The sequence below is a fragment of the Podarcis vaucheri genome (genome assembly GCF_965113315.1).
Source record: "Podarcis vaucheri genome assembly, chromosome: 6".
In the NCBI taxonomy this organism is placed as follows: domain Eukaryota; kingdom Metazoa; phylum Chordata; class Lepidosauria; order Squamata; family Lacertidae; genus Podarcis; species Podarcis vaucheri.
This window is the reverse complement of record NC_138764.1, coordinates 55,753,088-55,770,561: the sequence shown is the minus strand read 5'-3', so window position 1 is coordinate 55,770,561 and position 17,474 is coordinate 55,753,088. Positions and strand designations below refer to the sequence as shown.

At 43.1% G+C, this 17,474-nt stretch overlaps 1 protein-coding gene across 8 annotated transcripts in view; it reads left to right on the top strand.

Moving 5' to 3' along the window:
- RNF220 (ring finger protein 220) overlaps positions 1-17,474 on the top strand; it is a 327,126-nt gene that overhangs the window by 22,285 nt on the left and 287,367 nt on the right. The window contains exon 1 of one of the 8 annotated variants that reach the window (XM_082228859.1): positions 14,382-14,457. The exons of 6 other annotated variants lie outside the window; for them this stretch is intronic. Coding sequence is in view for 1 of the 2 variants with exons in the window: in XM_082228857.1 (XP_082084983.1) it covers positions 14,411-14,457 (47 nt within the window). In the remaining variant the exon portion in view is untranslated. Of the gene's footprint in view, positions 1-14,381; positions 14,458-17,474 lie in introns of those variants that run through there. One more of the 8 variants, XM_082228857.1, reaches the window with a different exon arrangement.

Sequence of the window (17,474 nt, the reverse complement as noted above, 5' to 3'; positions counted from 1 at the left end):
TCTCATTTCTGGTAGCTGTGGACTGAACTTCATGTGGCAGAAGCACTTGGACAGACAGGCTTATATAGGAGAAGATAGTCCTTCAGCTACTCAGATTCTAGGCTGATCAAGGCTTTAAATGCCCAAACCACCATGTTGAATAGTACTTGGAAGCAGACTAGTAGACCAGTGTTTCCCAACCGGTGTTCCGCGGCACACTAGTGTGCCGTGAGACACCGGCTGGTGTGCCGTGGGAGGGAGGCGGGCGAGTCGGGCGGCAAGAGGCGGGGCGGCGAGGATCCGCGTCGAGCCGGGGGCGGCTCCGCGGTGGTGGTGCCGAGCGGCGGGGCAGCGCGCGCAAAAGGGAGGAGCGCGAGACAGCGGAGGAGGAGGAGGCCGGCATGTCCGGGCAGCAGCAGCAACAGCAGCAGCAGCAAATCCCGGCGACGGCTCCTCCTCCGCCCGCTATCGCCGCCACCACCACAACAGCCGCCGCCGCCTCAGCTGCCGCCGTCCCTCAGTCCCTCGCTCTGCTGCCTCCTCCCACCCCGGCAAGGGGAAGGGAAAAAACGTTCACTTTTGTGCGTCCCTCCCGGCGTGACGCTGCGCGCTGACGTCACGGGGCGGGGCTTTAATGGTGGTGTGCCGTGAGATTTTTTCCCGGTAAACAGGTGTGCCGTTGCCCAAAAACGTTTGGGAAACACTGTAGTAGACACTAGCATAGTACTTTACTTCACTTCACTTCACTTAGCATAGGTAGTGTCCTTCATCTGTTAGGATCACAGTTTGGTATACAAAATTCATTTTTAAATGACAATGAACCTAATCTTAAAAATAAACCAATGACTGCAACCAAATGGTTAAAACAACAATCCAGTGACTATATTTCTGCAGCAAACCGAACATTTCAGTTTCAGCTAGTATCATCAAACAGCTCAACTCAATATCCTTCCATGTTCATCCCAGCCTAGATGCAAAGGTAAGTTTCAAGGCAATGATGGAGCCTCACAAACAAAATATGTCATACGTGCCTCCAGGGAGTTGCATGTTCATAGTGAATGTTGCCAGTTAACAATTTGGCCATCACATTTTGATCCTGGTGTAATTTCTGTACTGTCTTCAAAGTCAGCTCCATGTGCAATTCATTACAGTAATCTACCTTGGATATAACTAGGCCATGGATAACTGTATCTAGATATTTTTTTCTTCAGAGAGAGATGTAGGCTGTATGCTACGCTGACACTGGTAAAAGACTCAGCAAGCTATCATTGTGAGCACCCACTAATAAAGTTAGATTAAACAGAACTCCAGACTGGGCCTCAATACATTTCAGTTTTTAAGACTTGCTAATTGCATTTATATCATTTTCTTCCTTTAAGGTGTTCAGGGTAGTAAAGGAGTGATCCATTCTCTCCCCCTTACTGTCCCACAACAAAGCTGTGAGGTTGGTTAGAGTGTAAGAGAATGACTGTCTCAGGATCACTCAGGGATCTTCATAACTGATCAAGAAAAGCCTAGGTCTCTACACCCTCTATCAGGAGTTTCCCGTGGTAGAATTCTCATCAGAATCAGTGCATTTTGTCTTGTCACTTGGGCATCAATAACTAATTTTAAAATTTGCCTTTGTCATTGATGCCCAAGTGACCAGACAAGAATTCTTGGTGTGGCTCTTGATGGAAGAAGCAATGTGGCAGCAATACATGCTTTCTTGCAAATAAAATCCCATTGTATGTGGTGCTAGTGAGCAGTGGTTCTATATCTTTAGAACTGAGCATTGGAGTGCCTACAAAAGTTTCACATAGAATTAGTTCTGGGTATTTTTTCCTGCAAAAGGTAATAATTTCAACGTTTATCTGATCCTTTTCAGTTTTGCTTTCTTTATATGTGGCTTCAGTATTGTATAAACTTAGTCCCGTCTTAACCTCTTTTCCCCATCTGCGCGTGTGAACTAGACTCACCTTGCTCCACACCATAAGCTGTGGTGTGGTGTGGGAAATAGCCATTATTGGTGACAGCTGCTTGAGAAAGTCTAGAACAGTGGGGAAGCATGCCATTGGGCCATGGTTCTGAAGGCAACCATGCTCTAGATTACATTTCAGGAGCCACTCCTAGGCATTTTCAGTAGCACTGCCCATTCCTGCCAGCTGCTCCCGCCCTCCCTTTCCTCTGAGCATGGTCAGTCAAGCATGCTAATTTTCCAGCAGAAGTGTTGTCATAATTAGGCAGCTTGTCTGAGGGTTTAGTGGTACTTAACCAGATGTGAAAAGGCTGGTCCCCTGGTCCTGGCTTGCTCACAGGAGCTTTTGCCAGATGCCTTGTCACTGATGTTCACGCTGCCCGTAATGGGCTGCCAAGCTCCCTTTCCCACTGCTTGCCTCTCCTTTTATGCTAAGCATGCATCTGAAAACTTTGTCCACAACCCTCTTATTTGGTTGCCTTCTTAATAAATTTGAAACAACTAGAAAACGGGGCCTGTGTGAGGAGGTTGGAAATCCCTTGTACAAAGCAGGAGACAAATTTAGGTAGGAAGAATGATAGAAGCACATTTTTACTAATAGAGAACTACTTTCATAGAGCGGTATATGAAAGTATATGAGGTAGGGCCATAGTTCTGTGGTAGAGCATCTCTTTTGTGGCCAGAAGGACCCAGGTTCAATGTCTAGCATCTCCATGTAGGTCTGGGAGTGTTCCCTGTCTGAAACCCTGGAGGGCTGCTTTTCAGACAAACATGAGGCATTATTGTAGTCCAAGGATATTCTGCTCAGCCAGAATTGTTCAAGGAGGCCACAGAGCAGGGCTGGTGAGGGTTGTGGCCTTGGGACAGAGGGCGTGGCTGAGGAGGAACTCAAGATCCAGATAGAGAGGCATTTGGCCCCTGGGCCTGAACAGAGGAGGATTTATGGCAGCCCTACTGGTTCCTCCGCACTGGACACTGAACCTAGGGGGTTCTGAAGGGCATTGCAACTATGACATAGTGAATTAAGCAGAATGGAAGGTGAGAGGTGGGGGGCACTGAATTTTGACCTTGTACCGGGCTCTGCTGAAAGATTGAAAGAGCAAAGCCTGCCCCTGGCCTGAGGTTCCCCACCCCTAGTGTTAAGCAGAGTTTAGTTAGTCAGGGTGACTCATATTTTCATACCAAGTGTGCCGCAAAAGTACTTTGGCACAGAAGCCACGAGCTACACACTGCCTTGTCATGCTGGGGTGGGAGAAGTGAGGCCAAAATTTGACACACACGCTTACACCCTTGCATTGCCTTCCCAAAGCCAGGAAAGTGCTAACTGGGCTTTAGAAAGGAGGTGGGAGGACTCTAGAACCCTGTCAGATCAATCATGCCTCCGTCCCAAAGCCCATCTCCTTCATTATCCTGCTTTGGGAAGGTGGCACAAGGGCTGAGGGGGGTCACACGTTGCTGAGGGATGCGTGTGGTCCTTGGGCCATGCATTGGACCACCCAGAGCTAGATGGACCAAGGGTCCATCTCTAGAAGGCTGCATACTCATTACTGTTTACTGTGGCTCCAGTGTTCTCCCACCACTGGCCTTTGAAGCCAAGTGCACCTGGTGTCGGCCACAATCTATGTGTATCCTCTCTGTAGGGGACCGGGACCCACAACTTGGCTTTGTTTTAAGCTGCTTAGCCTAAGACAGCTTCCCATGTTCCTATATACCGTATTTTTCGCTCTATAACACGCACCCGACCATAACACGCACGTAGTTTTTAGAGGAGGAAAATCCGTAGGCATGCCACCCGTTGGCAATCCCTCCATAACACGCACCGACATTTCCCCTTACTTTTTAGGAGGAAAAAAGTGAGTGTTATGGTGCAAAAAATACGGTATATTTTGGAGAAGGGTGTAAACACCTTTTGTAGTAGTAGTCTGTCGCCAGAGATAGGACATCTCTGATTTGTATGACGCTCCCCTGTTTAGCCAGTCCTGTGTTTAGGCCCAATTCATATGGTCAGTTGAGGTCACAGTGGCTGGCTTCCTCTGACAAGCACAGCATTCATTTCATAAAGAACAATAGCTGATTTGTAATGACTTTTCATACAAGTAAGTATCCTATGATAATTACAGTTACACATGGTAAACAGGGTGGTGAGCCAATCCTGTCATTCTAATATTGAATTCCTTTCCTGACAGAAGTGTCTCCTGATGCATCTGAGGGGTGTGCCGGATCTAGCTGGTGGGAAATAGGGTAATTTGCTATCAGTAATTTTATACCTCTTCTCCTGGTAATGAGAGACTAGCTTTAACTTTGGTATAGAATATTATGAAACAGCCCCCAGATTTTCCAAGCAATGCATTTAAATCAACTTCAACTAGGTGTAAATTGGGCACATACTCAACATCAGCTAGCATAAAAACTTTGAGACACTTTAATTACTCTTTGCACAATCCAGGGTAGTTAAAGAGTGAGAAAATAACGGATTTCTCCCCACTTCTCAATGCATGCTGATGGATGGATTGTAAATGGCTGGCTACTACATAGATTGCACCCTAGGTTAAATGCATAAGTCTGAGATTTCATTATTTTTTCACAAGAAGTGTAGGGTGCGAGTGTCTGGTTTTGTTTTGAAGCATTGATCCAGGTTACCTTACTATCAAGATACTCCTTGGGGTTCCAGTTGGGCGTGTTGCACACGTTCTCGCACAAAAAGTCTCTGCTAACTAGAGAATGAGCACTTGTTTTGCAGGGAATTTCTGCATTTTATGAGTACTAAAGGGGGGTGAAATTTGGTGTGCCTTGGTTTCTGAAATACCTGAATGTTCAACCTAGAGGGAGCTCTGTTACACAGAGAAGATTAACTGCTATTCACACAGCAGTTGCTTTTACAGTATCCAATTATTACTGTTGTTATTTAAAAATTTTATGCGGCTTTTCAGCCAACCCCCGCCCCATAGCCCCCTTTGCAGATGGATAATATGCTAGCTACAAAATCTTTCTTGGTTCCTCTCATTCTTCCATTTTGTTATATTATTGGAATGTCAGCATGTCATCCATAATGTTACAAAGTAGTGTTTTCTGATAGTTTTCTTGGGTCATGGTTTGTAGCAGCCATGGCATAGCAGCCCTTTAGGGTGATCCCTGAAGCTTCTGGCACAGCAGAGCTGCCGTTATCCCAAGTGCAGCACTTTAGCGTTGCCTTCAGGAGTGAACGGAAGCTGTTCACTTATATGGGAGAAAGGAAAAAAGTGCACTTTGGGGTTTGTCCTGTGCTATACCTGAGCCTCATGCTCCGGTTTCTGGGTCAGAGGTCAGGTGCCCTTTAGTTTCTTCCAAAGTACAACCTATTTGTCTTGTCTTGCCTTGAGTTTCTTCCAAAGTACAACCTATTTGTCTTGTCCCATAAAACTTAGTGGAAGCCATTATAAACTGAAGCACTGTTTCCATAGCCCTAGCCCACCATCACAGTCCTGTGCTGAATTCTATTTCTGCTTAGAGTTACATTCCAGAGTGAGATTCTCCTCTTTTGGTGTAATAATTAGGATCAAGCAAGTGGGGATGAGGATGCTAGCTTCACTGTTTCCTTCAGATGTGAAGATATGAAGTGGGAAGCCTGGTACTCGTAGGAGCTCTGCATGTGAATTTCAGTGGACAGGGGTGGAAGTATGGAAATTCATTGATCACCAGAAGCATGCTGGCACCTTCTCCCTGCAGCTCCTGGACCTGCCTTCAGGTGAGAGAAATAGAATGTTGTTCCACTTTCCCAATGGTTAGTTATTGGGCCACTTCACTGTCAGGTGTGATAGGCACATGTCGTCCCCAAGTGTAGCATTTTGCATTTCCCATAGAGACAGAATGACTGCCATTATCTGAGGGTGCATCCAGAAGAGAACTCTTATGTGCAGTTGAAACATCACTCTTAGGACCCACCTTGTTTTTGTGATTGTAATAATTTTAAACTGTTCTTAATATTGCATTTTAAAAGGTTGTAACTTATCCTGGGATCTTAAGGTGAAGGGAGGATAAGTAGGAGTAGCAGCAGCAGCATATTTTAAAAGCCCAGTTAATTTCAGATACAGTTAACAGTGGGAAAAGAGATGATGATATGTTAGAGCAAGTTGGCATTTTGCAGAAACATAATCAATTGCCTTTAATTCTCAATATATTAGCCATTAACTCAGTTTCACGTATAGGGTATGTTCTAGCTTTGTAAGCTCTAGTTGGGTAGGAGGGACAGGCTAGGGTGGGCAATGTTGATGTTGAAAACATTGTTGAAGGGCAACAGAGGCCTTCAAATTCCCCAGAGCTATCTTTGAAAGTTGTGTTTTTCTGTTTCTGCTACAACAGGAAGTTAAATATATAAATCATTATTCAGGCATCTGTTCAAAGTTTGTCTGACTTGCTGAATTTCTAATCAGACAAAAATCAGAAAATGAAAAAGAAGAAGAAAAAAGGACAACACAAATTTTATTTTTTATTTTTTTCTCTTGCCCGACTAGCAAAGTACTGCTACGGCTGCAGCTGCACATACCTCTTGTACTCCTTGCCTCTCCACATACACCCATTCCCACCCCTCCCACATGGAGCCGTAGGCCTTTCCTAAGCTGCTTGGCGTGGTCTCACTTTCTTCAGCAACATTCTAACTTCTAAGAGGCTTAATAGCTAGGGAGATTTGGAGGAGAGTGAAAAGGTGGGGGTTTCTCTCTCTTTTTCAGCCCTGGCTTTAAGGAGTTTATTTTCTTAAGCTTATTGGGAAGAATATCGAGTGGACTAGTAAGGAGGTTGTGACGGGCAGGCTTTTTCCAGGATTTGGGAATGTTAAATGCACATGCTGCATTGTGGGCAGTTTTCTTCAAAAATTTCCTGGGGAGTTTCTACCACTTCTCGCAGCTTATTTGTTCACTTAGCTCATTTCTGCAGCCAGGTTGATTGCCAGTGAAATTAACTTTCTGTCCTCATTGTGTAGGGTGGGGTGGTGACAGAAATTACCTCAAAAAGAAAAGTATAAACCGTGTCACATAAAACGAAGGAGAACCAGGATAGTGACAGTACAAAGAAATGACAGGACAAAGAATGCCCCTCTAGGGTGAGAGGACTTCTTATTGTGAAACTTCCCCAACTTGATGCCTTCCAGATGTTTTCAACTACAGCTCCCATCAACCCCAGCCAGCATGGTATGGGATGACTGAAATTGTAGTCCTAAACGTCTAGAGGGTTCTGATTGTGAAAGGCTGTTGCAGTGGAATGAACCACTGTTGTTACTTTTAACTTGCTTTGTGTAAGCTGCTCTGAAAATGTGTTTTCATTAGAGGATGGGATATACATTCATAAAATGAAATAAGTGATTGCCCATTGGACATTACAATGAGATATTCAGGGAACTCTGGGACTCAGTTTGTTTACCAACCCTGAGTGCATTGTGGCAATGCCAAGAAGGAACAAAAGTAAGATGGCAAAATTTGGGTCACACTCTGTCACAAGACAGGTCTTCCCTTGATTATCTTACACGAGCTCTTAAGTCTGTTGGCATCCTCTGTATCGTGTTAATAGGTAGCTCACTTTATTATATTATTGGGCAGTGTCCAGGTAAGTCATTTGTGTAGCCAGGTAACTAACATATGGATGCTCAGCTCTGAGGGATGACAAATAATTTGGTCCAAGGCAGCTCTTTTATGGGATCTTACAATTAGCAATTAAAGCATAAAAAATAGTTCCAGGCAGCAACTGCTAAATAAACGCTTGTCACTACTGCTGACTGGGGCTGCTTTATTTCCCTGTGTGTTTCCGCCTCTCTGTATAACTTACGGTGCTGTAAATGCACAGCAGCTGTTAATATGATTCTGTCGATACATTTACCATGGTGATTTGGCAGTATTTGGCGACTGTGTGAAGAAATCACTCACTGGTTGGAAGGCAAGAAAGACAAGCTGTCAATATCTCAGAAGAAATGCTAATAACCCTGGTGACAAATTGTCCCAGGAAGTCTCGAAGGGTTAAAAAAGAGAGAGCATTTCCAGAAACGGGGATTCTTGTTTTTGCTCAAGTGAAGAGAACTCATCTCTCCTAACGCTGCTACCAACTGCTCTCTTGCTCTAGTTACTGGTTGTTTTACCGAATAAATATTCATGGGCTTGTGTGAGTTGACTTAGACATGCTACTATATAGATTAAAGTGTGAGGGAGAGGAGATTCCTTGCAATGTGCTTCTGTCTGATTTGGAGCAATTCCTGATTCCCATTGCAGCCCCACACCCTCATACTGCATCCCATACCACTGAAGAAGATGCCACAACCCACTCACCCTAGGAAAGTCTTGTCGAGAAGTTGTCTGCAAGGGGGACAAGGGAGTCCCCTTTTTCTGATCTTCCATTCATTCTATGGATCTCAGGATTCAGCCCTTGATGTGAAGTGAACATTTCACACAATGAATCATTTATTACTGTTTTTCGACCTCAAAGCGAGCCCTTTACACAAGCCTTAGATGAAACAAGGGTTCCTCTCCTCTCATTCCACATTCCACCTGCAGAGGCTAATAAGTTGTTGTTTTTTAATAGGGTTCCCAGATAACTTCTGTTTAAATATTTCTTGGAAAATAACAGTAAATCAAATTACCACCCTTCACAATTTAATCACATGACTCAGGGTTTTTAAAAGAAGTTTGTATCAGCATGAAATCAAAGAGGACAAAGGCTTTGTTTCTCAAATTTCTGCTCCTTAAGTTTGGTGGAGAAAAACCTGAAAATGTGACCATAGGGCACAATAAAAATTAATAAACCAAAAGCAAAATGTCATTATTCTTAAACCACTCCAGCCTCTAAAGAAGTAAGGAGCCCTTAGGAGGGATGAAACATGTATTTTACAAATACCCTGAGCCCTGACAACATACACAGTGCCTAAGTTGCAAATGAAAATATGAAAAATACATGATCACTGCTTTAATGTGTGCTGCATGCTTTTGAAATTGGAGATCCATCTGGCTCCCACATCTCTGATTTAGTAGTTTAGGATGTTTAGCAAGGTTTTAAGAAAACTTAGGAAGGAAAGAAACCACTTCAGAAGGTGAAGATCCATTAGGCTTTCTTAGTACAGGCATTTCCCCACTTATGCACGATTGACTTGTGTGTGTGGTGCCAGGAAATAAATAAATAAATAAATAAATAGATTCAAACCTGGGAATGATGGGAGAGAGCTGGAAAGTTCTTGTTGCTCATCATGAGACCCTCCCCAGAGGCCGAGGAGGATGTCAGTGAGCCAAAAGTGCAGAAATAAAGATTTTAAAGGCTTTTTTTTTTTTTAAGCATTTATGGGCTCCAAAATGGCGCATGGGAGCTCCGCTGATGTTGCGCTATCCCACTCAACAGCTGTTGGGAGGGAAGCTGTGTTGCAGCGGGCTCGGTCACACGGTTCCCTACATTTTCTTGCACTCTGGAGGCAAAGGTACAGTATAAAAGAAAAGGGCATTTCTGATGCCTCTTAAATCACCCTAGTTATCTGCTTTGACAAGGCTCCCCACTTACATGCATTTTGCTTATGTGCACAGGCAGGGATGTTGGGCATTCTAGAAAGTATCCGGATTGGGAAAGGATGCTGTAGCTCTCCTAGCCTTGCTTGTCTAGAAGCTTCTGTGACCATGCTCGTTCCCTGTGTCTTTGCATGTCCAAACCTTTGACAGGTCTGATAAAACATACAGGTTTTTAATGAATGGTTTATTTCCTCTCATTTCCTCTTCCATGTGCAAATGTTCAATGTTCCTTTTCATCTGAGGGAATATCTAAGCATGAAAGGGTGCTGGTTCCACTGAGCCTGTCTCAGCCCCTTAACTGTGTTTATTGATGTTACTCATTGTTCTATTAGCATTTTAGTGTTTTTGCAATCATGGCGATAAACAGATCCATAACTGTATCCTGCGGGTGTAGCTGCCCATGTACATTTAGATGCTGATGAGACCTCCATACAGAAAGTGTCTCCAGATGTGCCTCCTTGGCAGTGTGATACCAACATGCAGCGTCCCCTGCAACCAGTGGCTAGGGGGAAACTGCAGGGTACTGGGGCAGGGAATAGGAACAAACTTTATCCCAAAAAAAAGTGCTGGAAAGCGCCAGATTTTGCTGATATTAAGTTATAATTCAAGGCAGTGAACATGTGCTCTGCTGGCAGCAATAAAGATTCAAATCATAAAGTTTTACAGTGGAACGGTTTCTGTAAAAGCATCGTTACAAAGTGGGAACCGTGCCTTTAATTCTTATGACATATGGGACCGCCTGCTTCATTTTGGTCTCAGCACTGTTTAGTGAATCGGTTGGGGTGGTGCAATGGGGGGCGTCTCTGTAACTGAAGTCAGGTTTCTTTTCCACCACCCTCCCCCTTTTCCCTGGTAACTCAAGTTCTTTGAGAGGTGCTAAAGGCCGCGCTACAGAAGTTACTATATCTTCACGATTTAAACATTTTCAAAACACAGGCGTTTGGGGATTTTAAGGGTGGGATTTTCTTATGTGTTTTTGACTTCACCACCAATTAGAATAGATTTCATTTCTTTCCATAAAGAAAAACAGCTTTTTTTTTGTCTTTGTGGTATTGTCTTAATCACCACTGTCTTTTGTGTGTCTACTCCAGAGCATAGGTTCTCAAAGTCAAGAAATCAACTGTAATTTTGTACATACCCCTCCCACACCACATGCACTGGGACAAAGAAGCATGGTTGGTCTCATATTTTTTCTACCTTTGGGATATTGTTTCTGGTGTGGGAAAAGCAGATGAAAGGAAAGTGCATAGTGTGTCTCATAGGTCTCTGCCAAATTTTAAGCCCCTTGGGATGGAGGGTTCTCAGGATAGGTCCATTGAGCATCAACCATTGCTATTAATGTGGAAGGAATTTACAGTCCACCTTCTTATATTGCACTGATTGGAAGGGGGGGGCATGATGGACTATGAATTGCCATCCTGAGCCAATGTAGACCCTTACTGGGAAGGATGGAGGAAGAATTCCCATCTCTTGTAGCATCTCTTCATATCTCCCAGCTTCAGAGTGCAAGTAGATTTAAAAGACTACTGTAGTACCATTAATATTTCGTGTAGGATATATTTTGAACACACCTTGACTAGCATTTGGCCCACAATAACTATTAATATCAATAAAATGCAGTGTGTGGAGGTGCATTTATGGGCTTCGTTGTGTCTCAGGTATTGTTGGAAGCAAGGGTGCAAGCTGAAGGTTGTGACTCTGAACCCCCTGCTGTGAGTTTGGTAATTCTGGATATGTATTGACCTATTTGGAGGTAGCATTCTGACCCAGAGGTGGACCACAGCATTTCCCCCCCATAATTGCACAAAATAATAGGGTGCATCTGTTGGCTTGTGCACATGAAAATTCATCAGGTTGCTTACACATAATGAGAGAAAAGTCACATTGGAGTGAAAAATATGATATGGGGCCACTTTTCTGTCCAAAAGCCATATTGTGCTGACCTGCCCCATGAAGTATTTGGTGTCTTGATATTTTGACTTTTCTTTGGGGCAGGATCTCTTTTGCCACTAGAAATGTAGCTTCTGCGCCCCTAAAGAGTTATGCGGTACACTGCTGCACAGGGTATAGGAATGGTATCAGCCATATGTATGAACATTTCAGTTGGGTCATCATCATCTGAAATATTAATGACTGAATTTCAGGATAGAAGATTAATACATTTAGGTTTCAGGGAAGAAATATCCTTCAAAACCAATGAATAGTTGCTGACAAGGCAGTGGTAGGCAATTTAATCTGTGCCTAGGATACTGGACAGACAGGTTCTAAAACAGCCAAAAACTGTTATTTCCAAATGGAAACAGGAACAGGTTGGGTGTGGTGGGCTAAATGCTAGAGCCAATATATTTCTAGAGCAGAAATTGGTAGTTAAATTAAATTGCCTGTGAAATTGCCACCTAATCATTTATATCTCGCTCTTCCTTCAAGAATCTTGTGATGCAGATTAAGAGTTTTCCCAGTTTGAGGTAGTTTAGACAGAGGCTTGAACACTCAAGCTTATGCAGGGAGCTGAATGAGGATTTGAACCCAGGTCTGACTGGACCAAATACAATTGTCTATCCAGTGTGCCAAGCTTGTTGTCATCGATCAGACACAGGTGACAGATGAAGTAGTTAGAGATGAATAATATTTTTTTTAATTTCAGTACTTACTTTGTCTGTGTTTATCTTGTGTTGAAGCACTGACTTACAGGGCAATCCTAGCCAAACTTATTCAGAAGTACCGTATTTTTTGCACCATAACACTCACTTTTTTCCTCCTAAAAAGTAAGGGGAAATGTCTGTGCGTGTTATGGAGGGAATGCCTACGGGTGGCATGCCTACGGATTTTCCTCCTCTAAAAACTACGTGCGTGTTATGGTCGGGTGCGTGTTATAGGGTAAGTGTTACTGAATTCTGTGGAATTTATTCCCAGGTAAGTGGGGCTAGGACTGCAAACGAAGCTGTACTTGGTTTGCATGTTCGATGGTTTCTGTTTAAGGCTAGGGGTTCGCAAAGCTTCTATGAGTTAAACCTGGAATTCTGAAGAGTAGTTCTTTAGTAGAGCCTGAACAGAGCCTTCCTTACACAATATGGGGATGGGTGCTCTGGGAATAGCTTCTGAGCAATTGCTCCCTACAGAGTCTATGACTGTAGAGCAACCATAGTGATGGTGCACTAAAATTACATAACTCTCATTGGCTTTGAAGTAAAGAGAAAAAAGTATGAATTTGCCACTTGCTTAGGTCTAAGGATGCTCGTTTGCCATTAGTTATTGACTGTTTACATGTCACACACTAAGCTAGGATTGGCTTGCTAGGCTATTTTTGGCTTGTTAGGGTGCAGTGAGGATGGCTCAACTCTATGAGGGCCGCATGCCAGCGGTGGGTATAGCCAAAGCTGCCAGTGCACACTAATGCACAGATGTACACACTTTCATTGCACATACAACCCACATTCTCTCTCACTCACTCACTCACTCACTCACCCCCCCACCCCCCGTGGTTTTCCAGTGATCAGCAGAGAAGCAGGGGGTTCCCCTCATTACATAACTGGGAACAGAGGTTCCATTTCTTCTAGCCCAGTGCTGCAATGAGATCAGTCTCCAAAGAGGATGAGCGACAGCACATCTTGGGTTTGTGTGCTTTCCAGTTCTCTTTCTCTGGCACAGTTGCAGGGGGAAGGTAAAAAACTTCCACTTCCATTTTACATTGACCATAATTTAGTGTTGCATCCAAATCCTAAATTGTGGTTAGTCTTATCTAGGGTTTGATGAAACAAAACAAATTCATAAAGTGGAGCTTAACTTTGACTTGTTTAAGCAAACCATACTTAAGGTTAACCACAGTTTGTCTGGTCTCGGGCATCATTACGAGTTGCAGGAAAGCAAAAACTTTTGAACTCTTCCCACATCTGCACTGTAGGAGGATCACTGGCTTGTCCTTGTAACACTAAACCATGGTTTACCATTTCATGCTAACACAGCCATTATGTCTGTCAGTGCAGCTGTCAACCATTTTATTGGATTTTTGTGACAGTGCAGCTGAGTGTCCCTATGTACACATGTTATGGCCCAAATCAGATTATGGTGTGCAGAAACCAGGCGCTACTGAACTTCTCCTAATGTGTTCTGCAACAGTCACAAAAGTGTCTGACTGGATTTGCAGGACTCAGCAAGGGATGGTATGGTACTGCTTCCTTGGAGGAGCAGATCGATAACAGAGGCTGGTGATACATGAGGGAAGTTAGGGATGGATAATCTGCTGAATTTACATGACCCTGACTGGCCTGTGAAAGGCTGCAGTTTTGTTGGGCAATTTTCAATTTACTTGCTGCCCATTGTATTTTAAAATCGCCACAAGAATAGTTTGGGTGCTTGGCAGGGAAGCTGACTTTTGTGGTTCAAAGGAGGCATATATACACTTCAGAAAGGAATAGAGTTCCTAACTATAAGAGGTTTGTGTGTGGCTGATCTAGCACATTCCCATTCTTGCCAAATTCCTGGAAGGTCCCATTGTTTTTGTGCCTTTATTGCAATTACATTGCATTGCTTGTTGTTTCTTGTGGCCCTTTGAATCTTTAGGATTATACCACCTGCTCCTCCAGCTTTGTCATTTGTATGTGTTAATGTGGATACTGGTTTAAAATACACACCAGAAGAGTTAATAAGATATTGAAGACATGCTTCTTTTTTGTCCGTCAGTCCTAATGGCAAACTCAGGTGGTGAACGCTGACAGGACTGGAGCCAAAAGGGGGCCATGGAGCAGGAGAAGGATATATGGTGCAGGTGCTAATAGCATGCTTGGGGAACCCACAAGGTTGCCATAACTTCAAAAATATTTTAAAAGTCAGACCTAAGAGTTCAACATCGCCTTCTGCAAGGTCTTAATGAGCACTGAGCATGCTCAGTAGCCATGGAATGCTGAATGCCAGTTGGAAAAGGAAAGGAGAGGGGGAGAGGGAATGGACTGGAGTATCCTGAAGTATGGCATGGCTGACTGGCAATCTGCACAGGAGTACTGCTGTTAGGAGGTGAGGAAAAGTCCAATAGAAGATATGCTACAATAGAGGATACCCTGCAACATTCAGTGTAGGCCCCGTTTGTCTACTTCAAAACCTGCAGTTGGTGACACAGTATGGATAACATGATGCTGAAATTATGTGCAGTAAACATTTCCGTATACAGTACTGATACAGGACTGCACCAAGCTGTTCTCATGTTACAAAATCAAATAAAAAACCCTCCGTTCCACATTAAAGTAAGAGACCATTTGGGAGGGGTTAAGTCCCTTCCCCACCTTACCTCCCCTTGCTTAATGTCTGAAGGAGAAGTTTGGGATTTGACCCTCCCCCTCCTTAGCAGCTGGTCAGTTTATGAAGTAGATAGGAGGAGACAATAAAGTTGGTGTCAAAAAGCTTGAGGTATTCTGTCTGCATCATTTTGAAGAAAGAAAGAAAGAAAAAGACTACCTTCAAAATGGGCAAGTCACATTTTGGACTGTTCAGTAGCTTTTAGCACAGACATGTATAAATTACTTGTGTGCAGTGTCACTGGAGATCTCTTTCCTATCTGGGGCTTTTTAAAAATATAATGACAAAGTAATAAAAAAACTAATTAAAAAGGGCCTCGGCCAATAAGGAACTTCACAATGACAAAGCAGCACATGTGCCTGCTTAAAACATTTTTATTTAGGCAAGCCTATCCAGTCATGTAGATGTTAGTGTGTTTTGGTGTTTTTCACTGTTAATTCTAATTACCTTTAGATGTTTTTAAATGTTTTAAACTGTTTTTATTGATAATGTTAGTATTTATTGCAAACCACTTAGAGGCTTTTCTACAAGCAAGTGGTATATAAATTCTGTTAAATAAATAATACATGAAGGAAGTGCTGCGATCATTCTGTGCATGCACACTGGAGAACGAAAATACAAATGGATGCAAGATGGCATTTCCCACTTTTTGTGAGAGCATGTACACAAGTCCTTTAAAAAATGTACATCATGTTTAAAATAAGATGTAAAATGCGTAAACACTTGTGGGTATATTATTATTGTCCGAATGACCTACATGCCTACATACATTTTGGGCCTACTCAAGGCCCAAGTTCTTTTCACTGTTTCCTGAGAGAGAGGGAGAGAGTACCTGCTGTTTCCAGCTTTACGTAAAGTATAGAACTCCCTCCATGTTTATCTACTTAAGAAATTAGGCTTCTCAACCTTTGCAATAAAACTATCTCACCCCCCTGTCCCCCCTCAGATTCATTTGTTGTCATCACAGTGGTACCCTCCTTACTGTGTTTTAATTCCAGTCTCTAATCTCAGCGCTTCTGTGATAAATTAATTGTAATGATAGAGGCCACAGTTACGAGGGTTGCTCCGCTTGCTTGTAATCTGAGCGACAGGTTTAGGGCCTGCTTTATTTAAGATGCAAGGGTAATTACATGGGAGTTCGCATATGCAGGCAGAGAGATATGATTCATTCTCCCGGCGACGGCCATGACACAGCTGTTTGTCGGATAAAATAGCGGAGCCGTGTTGTTACAAAATGTTCTCCTTATTATACCTCATTAAAAACAAGGCTGCGATAAGTCAGTCCTGGCAATGAATAAAACGTATTGCCCCCTGTAAAAGCTGATAGGAAAAATGGGGCTCACCCAAGCAGTATCGGGTCATTTCTTTATTTTTGAGACCTCTCCCATTCTCTTTACTTTATCCCTCTTTCTGTACTTTTGAGGCCGCCAGAGAGATATTATTTCCCCCCACTTTGTCACCCATTGATTTTGTTCCCTCTCTTGTGCTACCCTGCTTTTTCCCAGTGTTAACTGACAAATACAGAAAGCGCCTAGAAGCAATTAGCAAAGACTTTTGCCAAGAACAAAAGAAGGGATTTGTTCTTCTCAGCCCAACATAAGTTGTTCCTCTTCACCTTTATCAAGAGCTACAGGCATCTGGAAAGGTAAAGATCTTTATGGGGCTTGACTCTTTCAAAAGCAGGTTGAAAAAGAAAAAGACCCTTCCTTAAAGGCAAGAGAAAATATCCCCTCTATTCTCTTTCCCTGCCCCCCTCCACCTTCCCAGCTTCCTTTTTTTGCTTTTCATTTTTAATAGCCTTAAGTTTAAAGTGTTGTGGGTTTCCCTCCTCTCTGTTCTTTGTTACTCTGAAAGAAAACAAAAAAGTTGAAACAATAAAAAGGCAATGTGGAAAAAAGTGAGTGACTTCTGAGAATGGCATCAGGGTGAGCTGTCGAGGAAAGGGCTCTCTGAACTGGCTTGCTGGAGCAGCTGCATCAATCCTGCATCTGCCACAGTTCCTGGGTGCTGGCGTTCAAAGAATGGCTTTGGTTTGTATGTGCTTGGATTTCTTTTAAAGTATTGTGCTCTGCTGGGCTGCCCAGGATTTGGATTAATTATTAATTTCTTTGTCACTTTTCTGGCCTAAGGGTGCTTTTTAGGCTTGATTTTTACTGATGGGAAAAATCAGATCTGTAAGGCTGAAAATCCTCTTCATTCTTCTCAACCTTTTCTAACATCGCCTAGAACAGGGATAGTCAGTGTGGTGCCCCATCATTCCTGGCCTTTTGCTATGTTGGTTGGAGCTGAGTTGGGAGTCCAACATTTGGAAGGCTATTTGTCCCCTGTAACCTGCACCAAAAAAGTGAGCATGAAGTTACCTGTCTGTATTGAGGAAAACTGAGGCCCATGCTTACTTAGTATTTGATCTAGCCAGAACCACTTGGAAGGTATTTCAGTTTATACAAATGTTCTGGTAAAGGAGGGGGGCGGAAGCACTTAATTGGTCAGTCAGCTAATTAACCCCAGATTATCTATAATGTTCTTAGGAACCTTACTACACAATGAATTGCCCCCAAAATTTATTACCTTAATGCAAAGAGGACATAGCTTAATTGCGACAGAAATTAAAAAGAATAATCTGTAGAAACTGGTTTATGATACATGGTACCTCCTGTAACGGCAGCAGCAGAGTAGTAGTAGTAGTTGTTACTATTATTTTTTCAATGCTTTTTCCAGAAAATAACATATTAGAAAAG